Source organism: Lytechinus pictus, chromosome 16 (assembly GCF_037042905.1).
Source record: "Lytechinus pictus isolate F3 Inbred chromosome 16, Lp3.0, whole genome shotgun sequence".
Lineage (NCBI taxonomy): Eukaryota > Metazoa > Echinodermata > Echinoidea > Temnopleuroida > Toxopneustidae > Lytechinus > Lytechinus pictus.
The window spans coordinates 20,619,321-20,639,773 of NC_087260.1; the positions used below are offsets into that span (position 1 = coordinate 20,619,321).

Sequence of the window (20,453 nt, forward strand, 5' to 3'; positions counted from 1 at the left end):
AGTATTTTGTCAGTTACGTAACCTTTGCTGTCTAGACAGAATCGTTACTCACTGGTTTCAGTAACCCTGTTGAAGCTCTTCCTATACTGTTCGTTGCGTCCGTTCATCAATCTGAGCGTGTTCTCCAAGGCTTTGATCTCCTTCTCAGCCTTACGGATCCTGGCATCCAGTTCATCTCCTTTCCTCTGAAGGGCCTCCTTCTCCTGGGCGGCCTGTTTATTTGTGCAAAAAAGAATCAGTCATTAATTAGGACACCTACTGCTACTAATACTTTTATTATACTTCTTCTTCTACTACTGTTAAGGCTACTACTTCTATTACTTGTACATTTACTACTACAACTACTTCTACTACTATACTACTACTTACTTCATAAACTACTATAACTACTACTACTTCTAATACAACTACTACTATTATTACTACTAAAACTATTACTGTTACTACGACTTCTTCTACTATCACTACTATTTCTACTTCTACAACTACTGCTGCTATTACTTATACTACTATTTCCTACCACTCCTAATACAGGGAATATTTTCCTTGTATCGCATCGCAATTTGCTCCACATTTTTGAAAGACTGCTATGCATAAAGTCTTGTATAGCATATTTTTTTATGTACATAACGTAGTTGAGAGCTTTTCTCTTATGACAAAAAATGCTATTGTAAAGCAAAATTATTCCTTGTAATAATTACTAATCATACTACTATTACTGCTACAGTACTAATAATAATGATAATATTGACATTTCTATAACACATTTTATTAAAAGATACTACTACTCTTTTTTTCTTTAGTTACAAATAATTGGATATTTGTTGAATCACTGTGACATTTTAGTGCTATTCAGAAAAATTGCAGTACTGATGGTAACTAGAAAGAATGACGTAACCAGTTATTTGAGGAAAAATGTTTGAGATATTGATACTTGCCCTGATGACATAGTACGCCTGAGAGCGATCCTCCTCACCTTCTGGTGGTGCCATGGTAACCATTAGAATCTCATACCTATAAAAGGAATTTATGACAAAAAATATTTGAGACATTTGGTATTTGTGCATTGCAGCTTAAATGATTACATTGGTATAAAGCCACTACCGCTAAGCCTTTTGGTCAAGATAGAGTGGAAGTTTCCATTTCATCCTCCCAGTACATATAATTTCAAACCTGCATTGAAAAAACAGTTGAAATAATTAATATTGTTATGATATGATAAACAAGTGGAACGCCTCTGGCAGTCTCGCCTGCATTACGCAATTTAATATAGCAGCAGTGCTAACTTTGAAAACTACTATAAAATAATAATTCACAAAAACACCATTCATATAATGACATAATAACACATTCATTGACCGTAGATGACATTTGAACGGTGACTTAAGACTTGTCAACTACACCCATGTCCACATTTCATTCACTCTATCCATAAACGTTAAAAGTTATGATGGCAATTCAACATTTACCCCAACACGGCCAAAGTTCATTGACCTTAAATGACCTTTGACCATGGTCATGTGACCTGAAACTCGTACAGGATGTTCAGTGATACTCGATTACTCTTATGTCCAAGTTTTATGAACTAGATCCATAAACCTTCAGAGTTAGGATGGTAATTTAACAAAGACCCCCAACACGGCCAAAGTTCATTGACCTTAAATGACCATTGACCATGGTCATGTGACCTGAAACTCGCACAGGATATTCAGTGGTACTTGATTAACCTAATGTCCAAGTTTCATGAACTAGATCCATAAATTTTCAAAGTTATGATAGTAATTCAACAAATAACCCCAACTTGGCCAAAGTTCATTGACCCTAAATGACCTTTGACCTTGGTCATGTGACCTGAAACTCGAGCACGATGTTCACTAATACTTGATTAACCTTATGCCCAAGTTTCATGAACTAGGTCCATATACTTTCTAAGTTATGATGTCATTTCAAAAACTTAACCTTCGGTTAAGATTTTGAAAATAATTCTCCCAACATGGTCTAAGTTCATTGACCCTAAATGACCTTTGACCTTAGTCATGTGACCTGAAACTCAGGCAGGATGTTCAGTAATACTTGATTAACCTTATGTTCAATTTTCATGAACTAGGTCCATATAATTTTTAAGTTATGATGTCATTTCAAAAACTTAACCTTAGGTTAAGATTTGATGTTGACGCCGCCGCCGCCGTCGGAAAAGCGGCGCCTATAGTCTCGCTCTGCTATGCAGGCGAGACAAAAAGGGATGATGCAAGTATGAAATTAACTTCAATGTACATTAATTATCTTTCCCATGAATATTGAAAAAAAAAAAGATGAAAATTAGCATTCCAAAGAACTGCAGATTTCATTGTGTCAAGCTAAGTGATATCTGGAAAAACAGGGCAGGTCTGTATTCTAACAATGAGTGACACAATAGGTTAATATTCTCACCTCTTGCGAAGCTTGTCGATTTTGGCAATGCGATCGTGGAGCTCGGAACTGACCGTACCGCGCTCCTCGTCATTAGCCTTCAATTGCGCCCTCAACATCTCCTTGTGGATAGTGATTTCCTTCCGTCTCTCATTCATAGCCTTTATTTGAATGATAAGTGATGAATTTGGAGTAACACAGTTATCAAATACATGTCAAGAATCATTGATTATTTTTTTTCATAATTTCTGAACAATTCTTTTCAAAAACAAGTTTTACATGTTTATACAAATACTTTAGCCACGAAAATTAGCAATAAAATGCTAAACAAAGCAATATTGCTTTGTACCATCTAAAAAAAATGTTGATGTGGCCCTCGCAGCCATTGCCCCTCCCCCAAAAAAACCCCTAGGATTTACCAAAAATTGGTCTCTGAAATGTGAACATGTTAGTCAGGGTGTTCATACTATTTTGGACTTACTGTCTCGAGCTGCAGTCTACGTTTCTCGAGAGTCAACACCTCGTCGGCTCGTGAGTTGAGGATGTCTCGAAGACGCTTCAACTCCAACTTGAGAATATTCTCTTCTACCATTTGGTCCTGGATCAAGAGTTATGGTGGAAAGTGGAGTAAAACAGAGAGGGGAGGGATAGAGAGGGAGAGAAAGAAAGAGAGAGAGAGAGGGCAGCAAAAAAAAGAAAATAGCCAAAGATTTCATTCACTTTTTCTTTAATTCAGGCTTGGATAATTATAATGGATATTGGAAGATCATAAAGATCATGGTTCTTGTTTCATTTAGCAAATGTTTTCAAGAGAAATTACTTTTATGATGGTATTCTGATAACCGTAGACTAAAAAAGAAATGCAGTACTCAACACATCTATAGAATGCTAGGTTTCACCTTACTTCCTCAATATTCATGATAATGATGGGGTAACCCTAAAATTGACAAAAAGAAATTGTATTCTCATATTATCACATTAACCTAATTTCACAACACAATTTATTTTGATGACAAATTTTTGCAGAAGCATCAGGATAATTTGTATTTAGGGAAAACGTTGATAACTGGCACTCCACAAAATTGTAGTCTATGTTAACCACATGTTAACTAAACCATATTAGAATACCACCCATAGTCACTATATACAGGTGGTCACTAACCTGTTTGTTCCTGACAATGCGTTTGAGCTCACGATTCGAGCTGTCATTATGCAGGTTGAGCTCCTCAATCTTGCTTGTAAGGTCGGCCTTCTCCGCCCCGCTCTTGTCGAGGTCACGCTTGACTCGACGTATGTCGTCCTGTGAAGAAAAATTAATTTTATATAAAATACATCTGATAATTTTTTCACTGAAGAGGTGATTAACTGATAAAGTAAATGAGTGGACATGCAACTGATACTGCATATCAACACAATTGAGTTACAATAACATTTAATGCTTTGGCCTCATAACTTTAAATACACAGCCATTAAAGAAATAAAATAAAATGTGTTAGAAGAAATTGTTAAATATTCTACATAAGCTGTTATTGATATCTCTCATTTAATGCTCATATTTGATGATGGAATTTTTTGATAATCAGTGAAATCCTTAAATTGGCAATGGGACTAAATTCTTTTAAAGGACAAGTCCACCCCAACAAAAACTTGATTTGAATAAAAAGATAAAAAATCAACAAGCATAACACTGAAAATTTCATCAAAATCGGATGTAAAATAAGAAAGTTATGACATTTTAAAGTTTCGCTTCATTTCACAAAACAGTTATATGCACATCTCGGTCGGTATGCAAATGAGGGAATTGATGACATCACTCACTCACTATTTCTTTTGTATTTTATTATATGAAATATGAAATATTTTGATTTTCTCATCATTGTCATGTGAAATGAAGTTTTATTCCTCCCTGAACACGTGGAATTCCATTATTTTAATATTTTGTGCTTCAGGCAGGGAGGTCCTTATCATCAAATTCGTAAAAATTGAAATATTGTATAATTCAAACAATAAAAAACAAAAGAAATAGTGAGTGAATGACATCACAGACTCTCTCATTTGGATGTAACTGGCTCGTTCATATAACTATTTTGTTAAAAATAAGCAAAACTTTGAAATGTCATAACTTTCTTATTTTACATCCGATTTTGATGAAATTTTCAGCATTGTGCTTGTCTGATTTTTCTCTATTGATTCAAATCAACATTTTTCAGAGGTGGACTTGACCTTTAAATCATGAGAACAGGTTATCATCAATATTACCTGTAATCGCTTCAGCTGATTACTGAGGAGACCATGAGTGTTGTTACGCTCTTCCAGGAAATCTGTGAGTTCCTTGATGCGAGCGTTGAGCATGTCCATCTCCTCAGTGCTTCTCTCGCCTTCCAGCCGGGCAATCTTGCGCTCCAGCTGCTGAACTGTAAAATCCTGGAGAAAAAAAAATGAAAATAGAAATTTAAAGGTTGATCACCAATATTTAGTATCAATAGTCTGAACCAAAAAGAGAAATGTGGATATCGTGTGAGATTCTCCATGCAGGAGCCATATTAGATTAGATCTAGCCAGATTAGACACAATACTTTGGATGGCGCCACCATTGTACACAAACAAAATGGCGTGTGATATGGTATTGTATCTATTCCAGCTTGATCCCTCACTGCCTTCATGCAGACCTGCCAACCTTCTAAAAAAAAAAAAAAAGTATTCTTAAAAGGAAAAAAAGTATTTTTTGACAAAAAAAAGAGTATTTTTAAAAATTTGTCTCAACGTAACAATCGCCACCCTGTTGTAGTGAGATGGGTGAAAAAACATGTGAAATGACTGTACTTAAAAACATGATAATTCACCCTTTTGAACATGTGCTCGTAAGCAAGAATTTACTTGTTCTTTTCATGCAACAAGGTACTGGCCCGACAGTGATTTTTTTCCGGTCTGGGACCGTCGGACCGGCGCTAGTGTCACGCGCTGTGTATGATACATACTCCATGATTGGAAATTTTAAAAAAAGTAACAAATCATACAAAAAAAGTACTCTGAAAAGAGAAGGGTTGGCATGTCTGCTTCATGTCACCCATTAGCAGTGTCTCATTATCTGTAGTATTATCTGACTGAGCAAGACAAAACTCCTTTGGTATGGCTGCATTTTCCACTATTCTTCCATCAGTGCGTTATCAATTGTGTAATATTGGCTTCATAAGAAAATATCTCACTCGTTCAGCAACAGAGAAACTGGTACATTCACTCATGTCTTCACGATTCGATTTTGGTAATAGCCTCCTTTACAACTTACCAGATTCTCAACTTGGGAAATTGGAGAGGTTGCAAAATGCAGCTGCGCGTATTGTAACTCTATCTAGAAAGTGCAGCGACATCACCCCTATATTGAAAACTCTTCACTGGTTGCCCATGAAGGAACGCATAGTCTTTAAATTCCTTCTTTTGATTTTTCATATAGTCAATGGTACTTCCCCCAGTTACAATAAGTCTTTGATGCATAATTACCAACCAACCTTCAAGAACCTTACGATCCTCATCATCTAATCTCTTACAAATCCAGTTGCTAAGAAATCATGCGGGGCACAAGCCTTTGCATAGGCAGGGCCTAACCTGTGGAATTCTCTTCCACAGAGTTTGAAAACCCAGACTTCAGCGAGCACTTTCAAGGGCAACCTGAAAACATACCTGTTTAAGAGTGCTTTTTGATAGACATTGACTTATTGTTCAGACATGTATTATATGTAAATAGCTCTTGTTGTTGTTCAGCTCTGAAGCGCCTTGAGCATCTAATCAAGATGGAAAGTGCGCTATCTAACACCACCGACCCTCTACTCATTGAAACATCACCTCTGATTTACCTGGTTATAAATAATTTCTTGCTGTTTGAGGGAGTCATGGTCCATCTTGTTGATACGGCTTGAGAGATTGCGACTTGCTGCTCTGGCCCCTTGGATCTCTGCGCTTGAGTTCTTCTCTGCCGTCTTGGCTTCATACAGCTCCTAAAATGATGGATCATAATAATAATATATTGATTTATATAGCGCTTAATACATGGTTTTTCTAAGCGCTTTACAAAACGATTATGTAACATACATTAATATAAAAATATAATAATATAATACGAAGCAAGAAAGAAGGGAATGGCAAGGATAAGATGGATTATAGGTCTAAAAAAGAGTCAAAAAGTATTCTAAGCATGTTAAGAAGTAATGAATAAATAAATAATATATGTATTTGATCATTTCTGGAAATACATGATGTTTTGAATGATCATTCTTTTTTGGTAGGATATCACATATTCATTCAATCTTTTGTTTTAAGACAATGCTTTGGAAAGATCTTTTGTTTGTTCAAAGCATTGCATCAAATAGCACTTGTAAAAGTTCCTACTTGCTCCTGTTAAAAAAATAATAAAACAGGTTTGGTTGTGGTAGAAGTTGTAATATTTCTAGCTATGTCACTTCACTCAATCTTCAATATTTCCATCCTGCCTGTAGGTCTACACAGCCACAATCAGTTTAATTTTCACAGAATTCCAACACTAACCCAAAGAAGCCCATTTTCCATTTCAGGAATTTCTCACTGAAATGGAAGAGAGGTGTGGGTTAGCTACTAGTATCTGTTTTAGACACAACGTCCCGAGGAAGTATATCTGTTCTTCAAATCACTCACTGTCTCTCCCAATGATTTTCGGACAAGATGAAATTTCAAAATGGTTCAAAACTTCTGCTCAATGAATATGCAAATTAAGCTGAATACCGAGGGCCATTTCACAAAGCTGTTCATAGGTTATGAATGACTTTACAAACTGGTGAGCCTTTCTTGGAGTAAAAGATACCAACATCAAACTGATTTAGCTTCCAAAAAAGGGTCACCAGTCAGGTGTAAAGTCACAGAAACTCACAAACTGCTTTGCGAAATGCCCACCACAGACTCTTCAAGACAAACATGCTCAGTACTGAAGAAGTCAGTTTACCTGGGACCTCTTGTATTGTAGATCTCGAAGCCTCTTTAGTTCCTGCTCCAAGAGGTGCAGTGTGGTCTCTTCATCCTCCAGCATGGAGTCCATGACGGCAGCCATCTCCTCGGCAGAGAGAGACTGGTCGGTGGCCATCTTGAGTTTACTCATGAGCTCACCACGGTGTCTCTTGGCGGCTTCCACTCTACAGATTGAACACGTGGGATTTACAAAGGATTAGAACAGGATGAAACAGGGATAGTGTCCAGAAGAGTATGACAATAATAGATTGTTGAAGGGTTGGAGTCTTGTGGAACACGTGTAGAATAGTGACACAGGACCATTTGAAAGACCTCAAAACTTCAAAGCCCACATCAGAAGATCTTAAATGGGAAAACTCATGTCATTAGAAGGATCTCAACATTAAATGTAAGCTTTCCAGTTCTTTTCCTGTTATTGGTGGAGAATATTGCAAGAACAAATCCCTTTGAAAAGGACTGCCTCTCTGATGTTCTAACATTCGAGCTATGACCCAAAACGCCTTGAATGTTTGGGCCTAGCATATGTGCAAAGTCCCATCAATGTATTACTCTGTGCAATGAATGTGACTCTAAGCAGACTTGTATCAACTATCTCAACTCAACTATCTTTAGAGACCTTTATCACAAGCTATTTCTTACTTTCTACCTCCTTCTAAATCTTGAGATTGCCGTTCATGAGAATATCAATCAAGTCTTACCTCTCTTTCTTATTTTCTACATCCTTCTTGAGTTCATTGACTTGTCTTCTCATGGCCTCAAGGTCGGTGGCCGTCCTCTCAACGGTGAATTTCAAGGTCTCCAACTGCGGAAGATAAAAAAGATGATAAATAGATCATTAGCAACACATTCATAACACATTCTATGGCATAAAATAAATGCAGGCATATCATGATGCATGTGCCACAAAGAAGGGGTGGAGTCAAGAGGACACACACGATGTACAGAAAGTCTTCTTGGATAATGTCATCCATGATGCCGTAATCTACTGTTAGAATGTCAAGCGCAAGACTAGCAAAGAAGAGCATTCATTATCATGAGAGGATCGTGTGTCAACCGCTTCTTCCCAAGACATGTAAGACGGGACAGGCTGCATAGATGCATCTATACCAACTCTTTCTCAATAGGCCGACCCAGGATCCCACAACACAAATCTTGGCCTCTGACTGCATGATTAATGATAAAACAATAGATTGCAAGATGTAGTCATTACGATAATTCGTAAAAATAGTTCTACGACCAGTTGCGTAGCTTTGTGTTATGTAGACCAGGGGCCCATAACAAGCTTAGCAATGATCATAGAACAGTTTTCTACGATTGACTGCATTGACTACAATGTACAATAAATCGTGAAAATCAAGCGTACGATTAGTCGCAACTCTTTGTGTTACGAGAACTTGAACACAGATATTTTCTAATGGAAGCCTCACCTCATCAGCAAACTGGATCCGTTGGTTCTCGTTATCCTGGTAGTCGAGACGGAGCCGAGCGGCCAGTCGATCCGTGGCTTGGATCTTCTTGGTCTGCTCCTGGTTGTTCTCCATCTCGTTCTCCAGGAACTGCTGCTTCTCCTTCACCATTTCCTCATGGTCCATCAGGTCCGACTTGGCCTCCGCGAGTTTCTGGGTGGAGTAAGGAGGATAGAGATTGCATATTCATAAAGGCGTGCAACGTTCTCGCCAGGTTCACTCTGACGCTTGGCGGCGCGAAGTGACGCAAGCCGCGCAGCGGCCTCGGTGCGTGCGAAGCACGCACGGGGGGAGCTATCGAACGGGGGGTAGCTATCGAAAATATCAATATCGATGAGCTTAGATTGCTGCTAAATGCACCACATTTTAAGTCTATTTAATGCTTCTCCGGCCACACAGCCGTAACGGTTGCGCGAATTGCGATTGAAGCAGAAAGGCAATTACTGATAACTTAGAAATTGAAGTCAATCTCATTTTATACTTACAGTTTATAGACTATTTACATCGATAAATTAACTCCATACTTTCCAATGTTCAGATCGATATCGCTACATCCTTAGAAAGTGCGATTAATTTTGTGAATGCGTGTTGTTTCTTATGTCAATGACCGACTGCATCTACGGACCGCATGCGTAGCCCTTTGAGCTTGCATCTACGGACCGCATGCGTAGCCCTTTGAGCTTGCGCTGCGTCACGCCCTTACTAAATCCAAAGATTGTTCCGACTTTATACCTCGGTCACATTTGTTCTACGGCGGCCGTACGGCGAGTCGAAAACAGCCGTTTTAACATTTTTTGTACCAGCTGAATATAGGTGGTTACCGTGGTTTGAATAAAAATGAATAAAACGGCTGTTTTCGACTCGCCGTAGAGCAAATGTGACGGAGGTATTATTTGGAAGCCTCGGAAGTTTTCTTCCGAGGCTTCCAAATAATGGGCATCGGTATTCATGAGACGGGGTCCCCAACTTATATAATTTGCATGTTTTTTTGTTTGGTTTATTCGATACTCACTGAAACTATAACTCTCATAAGACTTCTGTTGATGATGTTTATACTAATAATTTCCAATCGAGATTCTTTTATCACTGTCAATTATTGCTGTGTTCCTTTGTATTGTTCGTTACTCACCTATAAAATAATGAATGTGCTGTGCTCATCACGAGCGTGAGAAATATTTTTAGTCATTCATTATATACTGTAATATTACGAATTTGTTTTTCTTAACTGCGATTTAAAATGTTTTGAAAGTATAGGTTAATTGACAGGAAATAAGATTTCTATTTTTACATAATACATTATGTAGGCCTACAAATACAGCGTGTGTGAAAGAGAGGAAGAGGGGTGGGGTTGTATGATGGTCGAAGGGAGAGAGCGATAGGGGAGGGGTCGTGGCGTGGACAATAACAAGGGGATGTTGAGATCGTGTGTGTGGGATTGGTGAAGAAGTCAATATTCAAAGCGAATACATTTTTATAGACGTGTCTATACTTCTACCGATGATGACGGCCGAATAATCTTTCTTACATGTATATTTTGGTGAATTAAAAAAATATTTTCTTGCACCATGATTCAATAAATTGCATCACAATATCACTATAGGTGTAGTTTGAAAATCACGAACAGTTTATTAAAAATGAATAAAAGAGAAAGATCCTCTTAATTTTATAGCCCCCATCCAGCGTCAACACCATGAAGAGTTTTTGAGGTCACGAAATCAGCTGATTCGCATTCAAACAACAGGTTAACAGGTCACACACGTGGGACACATTCCAAGGGCGGGAATTCGGGGAATTCCGTTTTCAAGCACAATGATTGGCTCAACCCAGAAAGTGAATACTAATTAGATCACGTGCCATCGGCTTTGGGGCGTCTCGTTCACATTCCAACTCATTTCATAAATATCATCCACTCGCAGTATAATTAGGCTAACGACGTTGCCAAGATATAACTCATATATTAAAAGCACAATTCCAATATAAAACAATAAAGACATAAGTGAACTTGAAAAATTCATCCAACGATATTCAAATTATACTAGCAACTCATTGTGGACGTGAAAAAACGATATACATATCCGATATCCTCTAAAACGTTCACACATATCAACTTCAATAATTCGTACTTGAAACGAATATCTGTGAATGAATTGCCAATTGCCAGTTGAATGTGTACTTCTATCGAAATCTATTGAATCACGTACCTCTCCCGACCCAAGGTGGATTTTCCAATCGCCATAAAGATTATGCAGCCACAATCACAGTAGACACATCCATAAATGAATATTAATTTCATTCGCTACGAACTTAATCCCCCCCCCACAAAGTCACAAACATCCCATCATTTTCATCTACATTGCCCACGGCCACCCCCCATTCTCTTTTTTCCTTTACACAAATTAATTTCAAATGATATTTTGTTTTAAATCGTAGTTAAGCAATTGTACAACAAATTCATAAAGCATTCACTGTGATGACTAAAAACATTTCTCAGGCCCGCGACAGGTGCGCTCATTATTTAATTGGCAGGCAAAGAGTAATAAAGAACAATACAAATGAAAATACACTGTACGTATAACTCACAGTAAAAAAATGAGTCGTAATGATAAAAAATGTGAATAATATTAATAAAGATTATTAATTATGAAAATTATAACAGATTCAATGAATATATGAAAAAAATCAAATTAAATTAGTTTTGGATCCCATCTCATTTTGGAAGACTATCGGATCCCCGGATCAAGGATTTTGATGCCATGTGCGATTTGTATTATGAATGTGACCGTTGCGAGCGCGAATGCAGTGGCACAGAACTTGGTAGACACGCCGTCGCGAAATTAATCAACAGTTTCAAAAGATCGACGTAGAGATCAAGACTTTGGAAATAATGGAGTAAAATCGGAATTTAAATGTGAATAAATCATTTTGATGTAAGTAAATGAGTTGGACATTATATCAATCCATTCCATTGGCTTTGTCATTATTAACGTGATCTTTGAATAGTTTTTCTCAATTCGCTCTACGGCAGTGTCATCAGAAATGCATTCAATGAATTCATGTAGATGTAGCTATAAAGGCTGGGGCCTGGGACGAGATGAAACTATATTTCGATCGAATTTTGATAGTAATTTTGACACACTTTATTTTTGACATAATAAGTGACAATATCAAATGAAATTCGTAATAATCTAAATTACATTGCCCAAGCCAGTAACCCACGATACCCCTCTCCCCTCACTTGTTTTTGAGCGTATTTACTACCATTTTAAAGACGTAAATAATGTGAGCAATGCGATACGCAAATGCGAGGTAAACATCTTCGCGCTTCCCACTAAAGAGATTGGGCCTCGTGTAAAGGACGTATCGTATATATAGCGCACTAGTAGTAGTGAGTGAGTCAAAGAAATCCCGAGAAGAAATCGAAATAATCGACAAGTTTATTTTAGGATCTGAAAAGCAGATTATTTTTTTATATATTATTCAGTTTATGTGTAGATCTAGGCCTGTTTTACAGTTGTCGGCCACGGTTGCCGGGGAAGTTCAGGGTTGGCGGATTTGCCCTGAAAATTTTCAGGCTTGGCGGCGCCCGCCAACCGTGACGCGTGGTAGCGAGAACGTTGAAGGCGTGCATATAATTGTTTTCACAAAATATTCCAAAAATTCAAGAACTACACTACAGTTTATTTTTTATCAGATTTTGATGGAATTTTAGGGTTTTGCTCACTGAATTTTATGCTATCTCTTCAGGTATAACTAATCTCAGCATGGAGTACCCCTTTGATAATAGCAACTTTTGGCCAATTAAAAGGCCTCATATCTAAAAGCTTTGGGTGTCTCTCTCCCCTTAACCTCTGGCTACGATGCTTTGGTCCCTACACATGTTGGAAAGTGGCGAAATACAGAGGAGCGTATCATAAAAGGACTTGTCAGATGTTAAATCCGACATTTCTTGACAGATGACAAATGTTGATTAAGCACCCCCCCCCCTGGTTTCAAATAACAAATTTGGTGCTTCAACAAAATGTTAAAAATCCCACTTTAAACCCTGGAGATATCTTACCGTGGCCAATCTGTCCATCTCTCTATCTCTCCTTTGCATCTGTTCAATTGTTGATTCCCATTGTTCTATCAGCTGCTGACGATCATTATGTGCCTTGCGGAACTCTTCAGCAGTTTTATCCATCTCCAACTAAAGGATATGAAAGAAAAAAAGTTTTGGTGTAATCTTCAAATTAATATAGCATAACATTTATTATACATTTTTTCCCAAAAAACTTACAAGGATATTTTTTACCTCATCCAGGGGTGTGAGTGGTCACAAATAAAAAGATCTGAAAAAAGCTGAAGAGTGTTGAAAAAGTCTGAAATAGAAAGAGCTCCCATACTTTTTGTACAGAGGAAGGCCAAAAATAAGCTGAAATTAAGCTGAAAATCAAAACAAAAAAATCTGAAATCAGATAAAAATCTGAACTCTCACACCCCTGACCTCATCTCACAAAATTTTCCTTTTCCGTTGAAATTTCTTACCTGTGCTGTAAGCGTTTCTGTCATTTCTGAATCTAAGTCCTTCTTCCGCTTCTGACAAGTCTCTGTCATTCTCTCCATCTGCAATCTCAATTCCTGAAATGAACAAAATGACATTTGTTTCCTTATAGCTGTTACAGTATCTTTGATAACAGTGAATTGAAAGATGTACCTTTGAATATAAGCTGGATCTCATAGTTTTGAATTAAGTTTACATCCTATATTGTTCATGTGTGTTTACAAATTGAGGAACAAAAAGGAGTAACACATGCATGTAATTTAAATAAATTAATACACATTTTGGCTCTAAGAAATGATGATTGAGTTAACAATTGTTGACAAAGTTGGAAATATAAACTGAAAATGATAAATTGGGTGAATTTGCTATGATAGGTTTATACCATGAACAATAATCTAAGAATGATGGTAATTATGATAATTATGGGGATCGAAGGTAATGTTGATGTTGATGATGCCTTTAGGGCCGTCTGCACCATCCCGAGTTTTCAAACTAGCGCGCTATTTCTGATCCGGCAAATTATCCCGATCCGAACAATCTCGAGATTATTTGCAATGGAGACGCAATTATCGCGCTTGTTCGTAGGATTAATCTCGAGATTGCAATCGCAACTTGGGATTATTTGCAAAATAGCGCGCTATTTTACAAATTATCGCGCCAATTTGTAGGTGCAGACGCACTCAGGATTATTTATTCACGGCATCAGACCATAATGCATCGATGCCTCGCTCAAGCAGGAATCACTCTTCTCGCGATGGTGGAGACGGGGTTTCTTGAATCTCGAGATTAATCGCGAAGAGGGCCGATCGGGCTAAAATCTCGAGATTGAGCAAACTCGGGATGGTGCAGCACCGCCTTTTGTTGCTAATGATGAAGATTGTGAGGGTGATGTGGTGATTAGGATGATAGTGATGATTAAATGGATTTATGATTTAATAAAAAAAAAAAAAAATTTGGAAGCTTCCTCATGTAAGATCATAATTATCACTAACCTTGAGCTTGGCATCATCAATCTGTCTGTACTTGGTGATGGTCATGAAGTCTTCATCCTTCCTAGCAGACTCCTCTAGCCAGGCCTCAAGGGCTTGCTGATCCCAGTTCAATTGTGACTTCAGCTCCTCCAACTTCTGGGTGTTCTTGAAAACTGTGTTCTGATCAAAAACAAAATATGACAATGAATTATATTGAATGATATTGACATTTCCTTTGGCAACACTCACCAATATGGTGTCTGCTTTTTCTAGCAATAATAATACACTGTCCCACATGTTCAGAGTAATTGTTTTTCAGGTTTGATTTTATGACTTCACAAAGTTCACAAATGAATGAAACAGATCTTAATATATGTGACAATTGCTGATAGGGTGACGATCAACTTTGATTTTAAAGACTTTCTCATGAATTCATTGTTTACTGCAACTACACTAGTTCAGTTTTGATTTGTATATTTCAACTTTGCAAATTTTCGTACAAAAAATATCTTTGAATGATTATCTGCTAAAAAAAATGTGGGTCTTAAGACAAAGAGAGTGATTATAATGCACTTCAACTATTTATTTGAAGAAAACATCATCATTGCCAGCACATAAGTTAAATGGTACTGTGTTCAAGTCTTGATATAATGTCACTTGATGCAGTAATTGCATTCACAACTCCTCGGCTATCATTCACGTCAATTGACTCAAATGAAGGTACATGTACCAAGGTGTTAGGTGCTGTAAAGGATGGTTGTTCTTCATCAATGCAGGCCTTAAATTTTGATATTTTTAGGGCAAGGCCACTTTCCTATTAAAAAGGGCACATTTCTATCATGAATGGGCAAAATCCAAACTTCCAAATGGACACAAATATTCCAAAGGCCAAGGAAAAGGGCCATCAAGGCAAATCAACAAGACATTCAAAGCTATGGCCTTCAATGGCCTCAGATTAATTGACGGCCAGGTTTAGCCACGACAGTGTTTAATAATCTGAGAATTAGACTATAGGCCTATGTATTTGCTAGTGTAACCACTGGATACAAACCAACGAAGGTGCCAACACAAAGTTTAAGCTATCAGAGAAGAATGTGGTTGTTCTATTCAAATGATCAAAGACATTAGACCATGATCTTGAGCATTATATCAAACTATCATTTCCAATATGGAACATAACTTTAACCCTCGTCCTACTGCATTCTCAAGTTCATTCAGTTCCTGTCATCATTAGGACAAGAAACTGAGCTTTGACTTCTCTTTCACATCTCACCTGGTGGATATTCTTCCTTTCTTTGATGTCACCGAGGTCATTCTCCAACCTGACAATCTCTTGCTTCAATCGCCCTTCCTCCCTCTGGGCAACCAGCTTCATGTGATTTTCTGTCTCAATCTCATTGTCCCTGGCTCTGCAAACATTCTACATGTACAAAGAAAACAAGAAAACTTACTGTAATAAACACATTCAAATGATTAAAGCTTCAAGGTGTACATATTTTGAGTAATTTTGTTTCTAGTCTCTTTCTTTGCATGTACTTGGTATGAGTTTTAGAACTCTTAATCAAAATTTATTGAGCTAAAAACAATTGTTTACCCTATTTCACACCAGGGAAAAAGTTACATTGGGAATCCTGGTGACTTTGCCCCTGAAATGCGCGAAACTGCCCTAAAAAAATATTTTAAAAAAGATCCCTGGAAAAATCCCATTCACTGCAATGTTAAAGCAGATTTGTGCAGTAGATTTTTGAAAAGTAGCCCCTGAAAATAAAAAAAATTATAAGTTTTCAATGGAAGTTTGATTAAATTTTGTTTTCCCAGTGTTCTCCATGGTAACTTGCAGCAACAAATAGACCAGTTTCTTTGACTTTCCCACAAGGTCTAATCCTAATTTGTCTACAGCCAGTTTGTCTCCTAACCATTTGCTCTATGATCAGCTCCACTTCAAATTGGCTGCCAAAATAGCTTCAATCTTTCATAACTTCATCCCCCACCTGTTCTTACATGTATCAACTAAAAAAATAAAGATGATCATCATCTTTAAATTACAATTTTTTTTTACTTTGCAAGGAAAACAACAATTTTAAGGTTTCATCTGCTTTGTCAGTCTAAGGATTTTAGTGATTTATACATGTATTCATTCAAATTAGTGCTGTAGCCGAACCGCCGAACCGAACGGTAGTTCGCCGAACATGGCACTTCCGAACCGAACAGAACCGAACCGAACACTAAGACTTGGTTCGGAAGTTCGGCAAAAAAAAAAAAAAAACGGCTTTCAGCTAACAAATTTATAAGTTTACACCCTTTCTAATCATTATTTTTGCGCATTCTCTATTTAATCTTCTTTGCAATTGTATGTTGGAAGTATGCGCTTATTTTGCGGTTACTAGATTTTGTTTTCATTTTCATGTTGACATTGTGGTTTTTACGGCCCTGATTAAGAAAGGAGATCCGATGAATGATGTTGCGCGAGCTTGCGCTATAATCATTTTACTGGCTTTCATCATCTCTCGCTCTGTGGCCGAATCGCCGAAGCATGGTAAAGAAAACCAAAACTGTATGAGTGTTCATTGGTTAAATCTAATTATCTAAAATATTGTTGTTTTTAGGTGGCGAACAAGATTCTTGTTTGAAAATCTTCAAAGTATTTTGAATGAACGAGCTCAATAAACCGAAAGTGAAAGATGAAGTACCATTAATATTACGAATTACGATACGATGTGATTAAGATCGTAACTCGTGTATTGTTGCGGCGGAGAATAAAGATCTGATTGAGATGATTGACATTATTATTGAGGTGTCGGCTCGCTACAGTACTGTCTAGTTTTCATGATTTTAGAGAGAAGTAAAGAGTTTTGAAAACGAGAGATCCAGTGAAAGTGGGAAATAAAGTGAGTGACTGTTAGAGATGAAAAGGAGAGACGCAAAACAAATAATATAGAAATGAGATGAGGTGAAGTTATCTTTTTTATTATTAACAATCAGATGAAAATAAAAATAAACACTCATGAATGATTACGGTATAGCATATAGCAAGATCCACTTCCCCTCGTTGACAAGTTGAATGAAGATAAAGCCATGCGGAAACATTCATCTCTTGGGGGAAAATGACCCCCAATCTTTACTTTTTTCCCCTTTCTTATCAACTTCTCAAATTAACCATAAACAATTCGATGATCACTCTACTCCCCCTGTCCCATTACAGTCGTAAAACTTTGCATCCCACTTGGTCTGTATGTTCATGGTCGAATGAAATCTGACCAATGAAATCATAGAAATCTCGGGAATTGCTCTTCAATCAAGTGAGCTGAGTTTCGCGAGCAGACAAAGCACGTGGCTGTATGTACCGATGCGACAATCAGCGACATGCGATTGGTGGTTTAGTTCACCCATCGAGCCAATTAGCGAAAGGCGCATTACATAAGCACGCTTTCTTCGACACGCCCCTGGCCCTACTATGCCTAGTTCAGTGCACTGCACTGGCGCTGGCCGCCTCGTATGTGATGCAATTGCCAATCACGTTTGGCCGGACTGTATATATAAATATTCATGAGCTCAGAGTCCCGCTACAAGGGGACTGCATGCGCTGGCCTAGCTGGTACGGGTACGAGTGCGATCGCGAGCGTAGTTAATTTGGCAAGTATCCAAAGTGTGGTCCAGGTATGGACGACTAGGAAGAGTCGCCATTTTAGAACTGTGAGTTACCCAATAAATCTGTCATCAGATAATCAAATTCGAGATAACAGTTGATTCGTTGAGCGCTATAACTTTCATAGTTTCATGTCAACAAGATAGAGATAAAATGGTTTGATGTGACAGAGGTACGCGCGAGCACATGCAGTCAATCAAGTACAAATTGTCTACCGGTACGCGCTACGTATACCTGAATGAACTATAGCTTTATCAGTCTATCATTACCGAACCCCGAACCGAACCAATGTTCGGCAAATTTCTGCCGAACCTTGCCGAACCGAACCGAACCCGAACATGGCGCCTGACTTGCAGCACTAATTCAAATTTTCTGTTTTACCATTGAACAAATGATAAATTTTAATGATAAAATAAATTTTAAAAAACAGAAAACACTCTTTCTTCTGATACATTTAAAATGGATTTAGCATTCATTATTTGGGTTAAACCACAAAACGTAGTCACGTTATCATGTTACTTTGTCTCGAGTGGTTTAGAAATATACCTGTGTTTGGTTGAGCTCCTGTTGGACATTCCTCATATGCTCTGACATTGCATGAACTCTATCTTCATTCTGGCCGACTTCTCCTTGAAGTTTCACCTTGTCTTTCTGTCCTTTGGCAACCTGAGGGAAAAAATGATAAAAATCAGAACTGAGTGCTTTTTCATCTAGTATTAGAAATTGAATTTGAATATAAAAAGGCAACAAACAAAAGTATCCTGAAATTTTCAGACCATTCCATGCTTGATAAATTTTGTTATTCGCTTTGGCTTTGGTAAAGCCATTTATTGTTTTACCCAGGCCAAAGCAAATAACAAAATTGAGCAGTTGTTTTAAATATCATTTTGGTTGAGAACCTGACCAAAAACAATTTAATCTCGCAAATTCACAAAATGCATGGATGAGTGGTCTACGGTAGATTTGGGCCCTCAACATACAGTGGATCGTATATACTTTTCATAAATTCATTAATATCAAATGCAATATTTTCTTAAAATTCATTGAAATTCCACAATGAATACATGTACTTGTACTCTACACAAAGTAAATATATAGATATAGGCCTCAGATTTTTGCAGAGATCAGTTTTCTTCATTACGAATATGATATCAGCTTCCAATCGGACCCCTCTTCGCATGTGAAATATTTAGATCACTTAAGTTGAAATGGTATCGTATTACCCAACATGTGTTTTCTGTGGGAAAAGTTGGAAACTTGACAAAATCACTGATCAACTAATAATAATGACCATCATTTTGTTGTTATTGAAAAATAAATCTTTAAAGGATTTTATAATGTGTTTTTTGCAATTTTCATCTTCTTTCTATTAAAATTCCCCTTGCTTGGCTCGGAAGGATGTTGCAAAGTTTTACTTTAAAGCATATTGAAATAAAAAATCATTTTCTGCTGCGTAAATGGGGGCAATTCAACAAACGTTAAACTGAGCTGAGTGAGTAAATGAGATTGAGATTGAGAAAACTAGTAAAATTCTTCACCTGTTCTTCGAGCAGTTTATTCTCCTGATTGGCAACAGGAATTTGGAGCCCACTGTCCCACTCCATATCACTCAAAACACTCTTGACGCTCATGTTGATTTCACTGCTGTCTAACTGGTCTCCACTTCAATCAAAATAGACCTCAGCCTTCGGCCCTAGCTCACAGGCTGTCGCTACGGGACCGTGCACCCACAGGTCCAGCGGTGAAATGTTTCGAGCTGCCGAATTGAGCGCAGTTCAGCAGTTCTGATGCGGAGTGACCCTGATGTAATAAATCAGCTTCAGTGCTAATCCCAAAAAAAAATGCTCCGTTCTTTTTATGTAAGGGAATTCCAATTAATCCTCGGTCAACAATAATTCAATTATGTCGAATATTCGTCAAAATTGATGTCATTTCCAGTACTTTTATATCGGGAATCACGATTCGACATTAGCAGTCTTGCGATGTAGTTTACATGTTTGCTGTGGTAACGAATTCCGAATTCCCGGATGATAAAAGATTGACTCGGCCGGGTAATCTTTCGGCCTCCAAAAATTCGTCCCTGTATAGTTCTTATTCTTCTTTCCCCTTTGGCTTGGCTTTATAATCATGATAATGGCAACCAGAAAGAAATGACTAGTTTTGCCACATCTTTTTATAAGAATTAAATGGCTTGTTTCATTTTAGGAGGTTTTATCTTTCTCCTTTATTTTTTTTCTTTTATCTTCCACGTAGTCGCATTGCAGCAGTATAATACGTGAGGCAACTTTTCGAAAGTCATTCATAAAAACTATTATCTCACATCATTCGTCTCGGTTCAGCAGCTAATCAAATTAAGTGAAAATCATCTCTTAAACCAATTTAGCTGTCAGCAACACTGAAAAATGTATGTTTTATTGGAAAACCTCGAT

At 37.5% G+C, this 20,453-nt stretch overlaps 1 protein-coding gene across 2 annotated transcripts in view; it reads right to left on the minus strand.

Moving 5' to 3' along the window:
- The window catches only part of LOC129279234 (coiled-coil domain-containing protein 39-like), a 32,473-nt gene extending 12,424 nt beyond the window's left edge, over positions 1-20,049 (minus strand). For both annotated transcript variants that reach the window (XR_010296168.1, XM_054915328.2), the window contains exons 1-16: positions 19,563-20,049; positions 18,571-18,690; positions 15,652-15,798; positions 14,400-14,558; positions 13,392-13,484; positions 12,925-13,053; positions 8,829-9,020; positions 8,100-8,203; positions 7,379-7,565; positions 6,261-6,401; positions 4,669-4,833; positions 3,572-3,709; positions 2,891-3,007; positions 2,431-2,570; positions 939-1,014; positions 53-212 (exon numbers count right to left, since the gene is read on the minus strand). Coding sequence is in view for 1 of the 2 variants with exons in the window: in XM_054915328.2 (XP_054771303.2) it covers positions 53-212; positions 939-1,014; positions 2,431-2,570; positions 2,891-3,007; positions 3,572-3,709; positions 4,669-4,833; positions 6,261-6,401; positions 7,379-7,565; positions 8,100-8,203; positions 8,829-9,020; positions 12,925-13,053; positions 13,392-13,484; positions 14,400-14,558; positions 15,652-15,798; positions 18,571-18,690; positions 19,563-19,655 (2,161 nt within the window). In the remaining variant the exon portion in view is untranslated. The remainder of the gene's footprint in view (positions 1-52; positions 213-938; positions 1,015-2,430; positions 2,571-2,890; positions 3,008-3,571; positions 3,710-4,668; positions 4,834-6,260; positions 6,402-7,378; positions 7,566-8,099; positions 8,204-8,828; positions 9,021-12,924; positions 13,054-13,391; positions 13,485-14,399; positions 14,559-15,651; positions 15,799-18,570; positions 18,691-19,562) is intronic.
- Between the last annotated feature and the right edge of the window lie 404 nt (positions 20,050-20,453).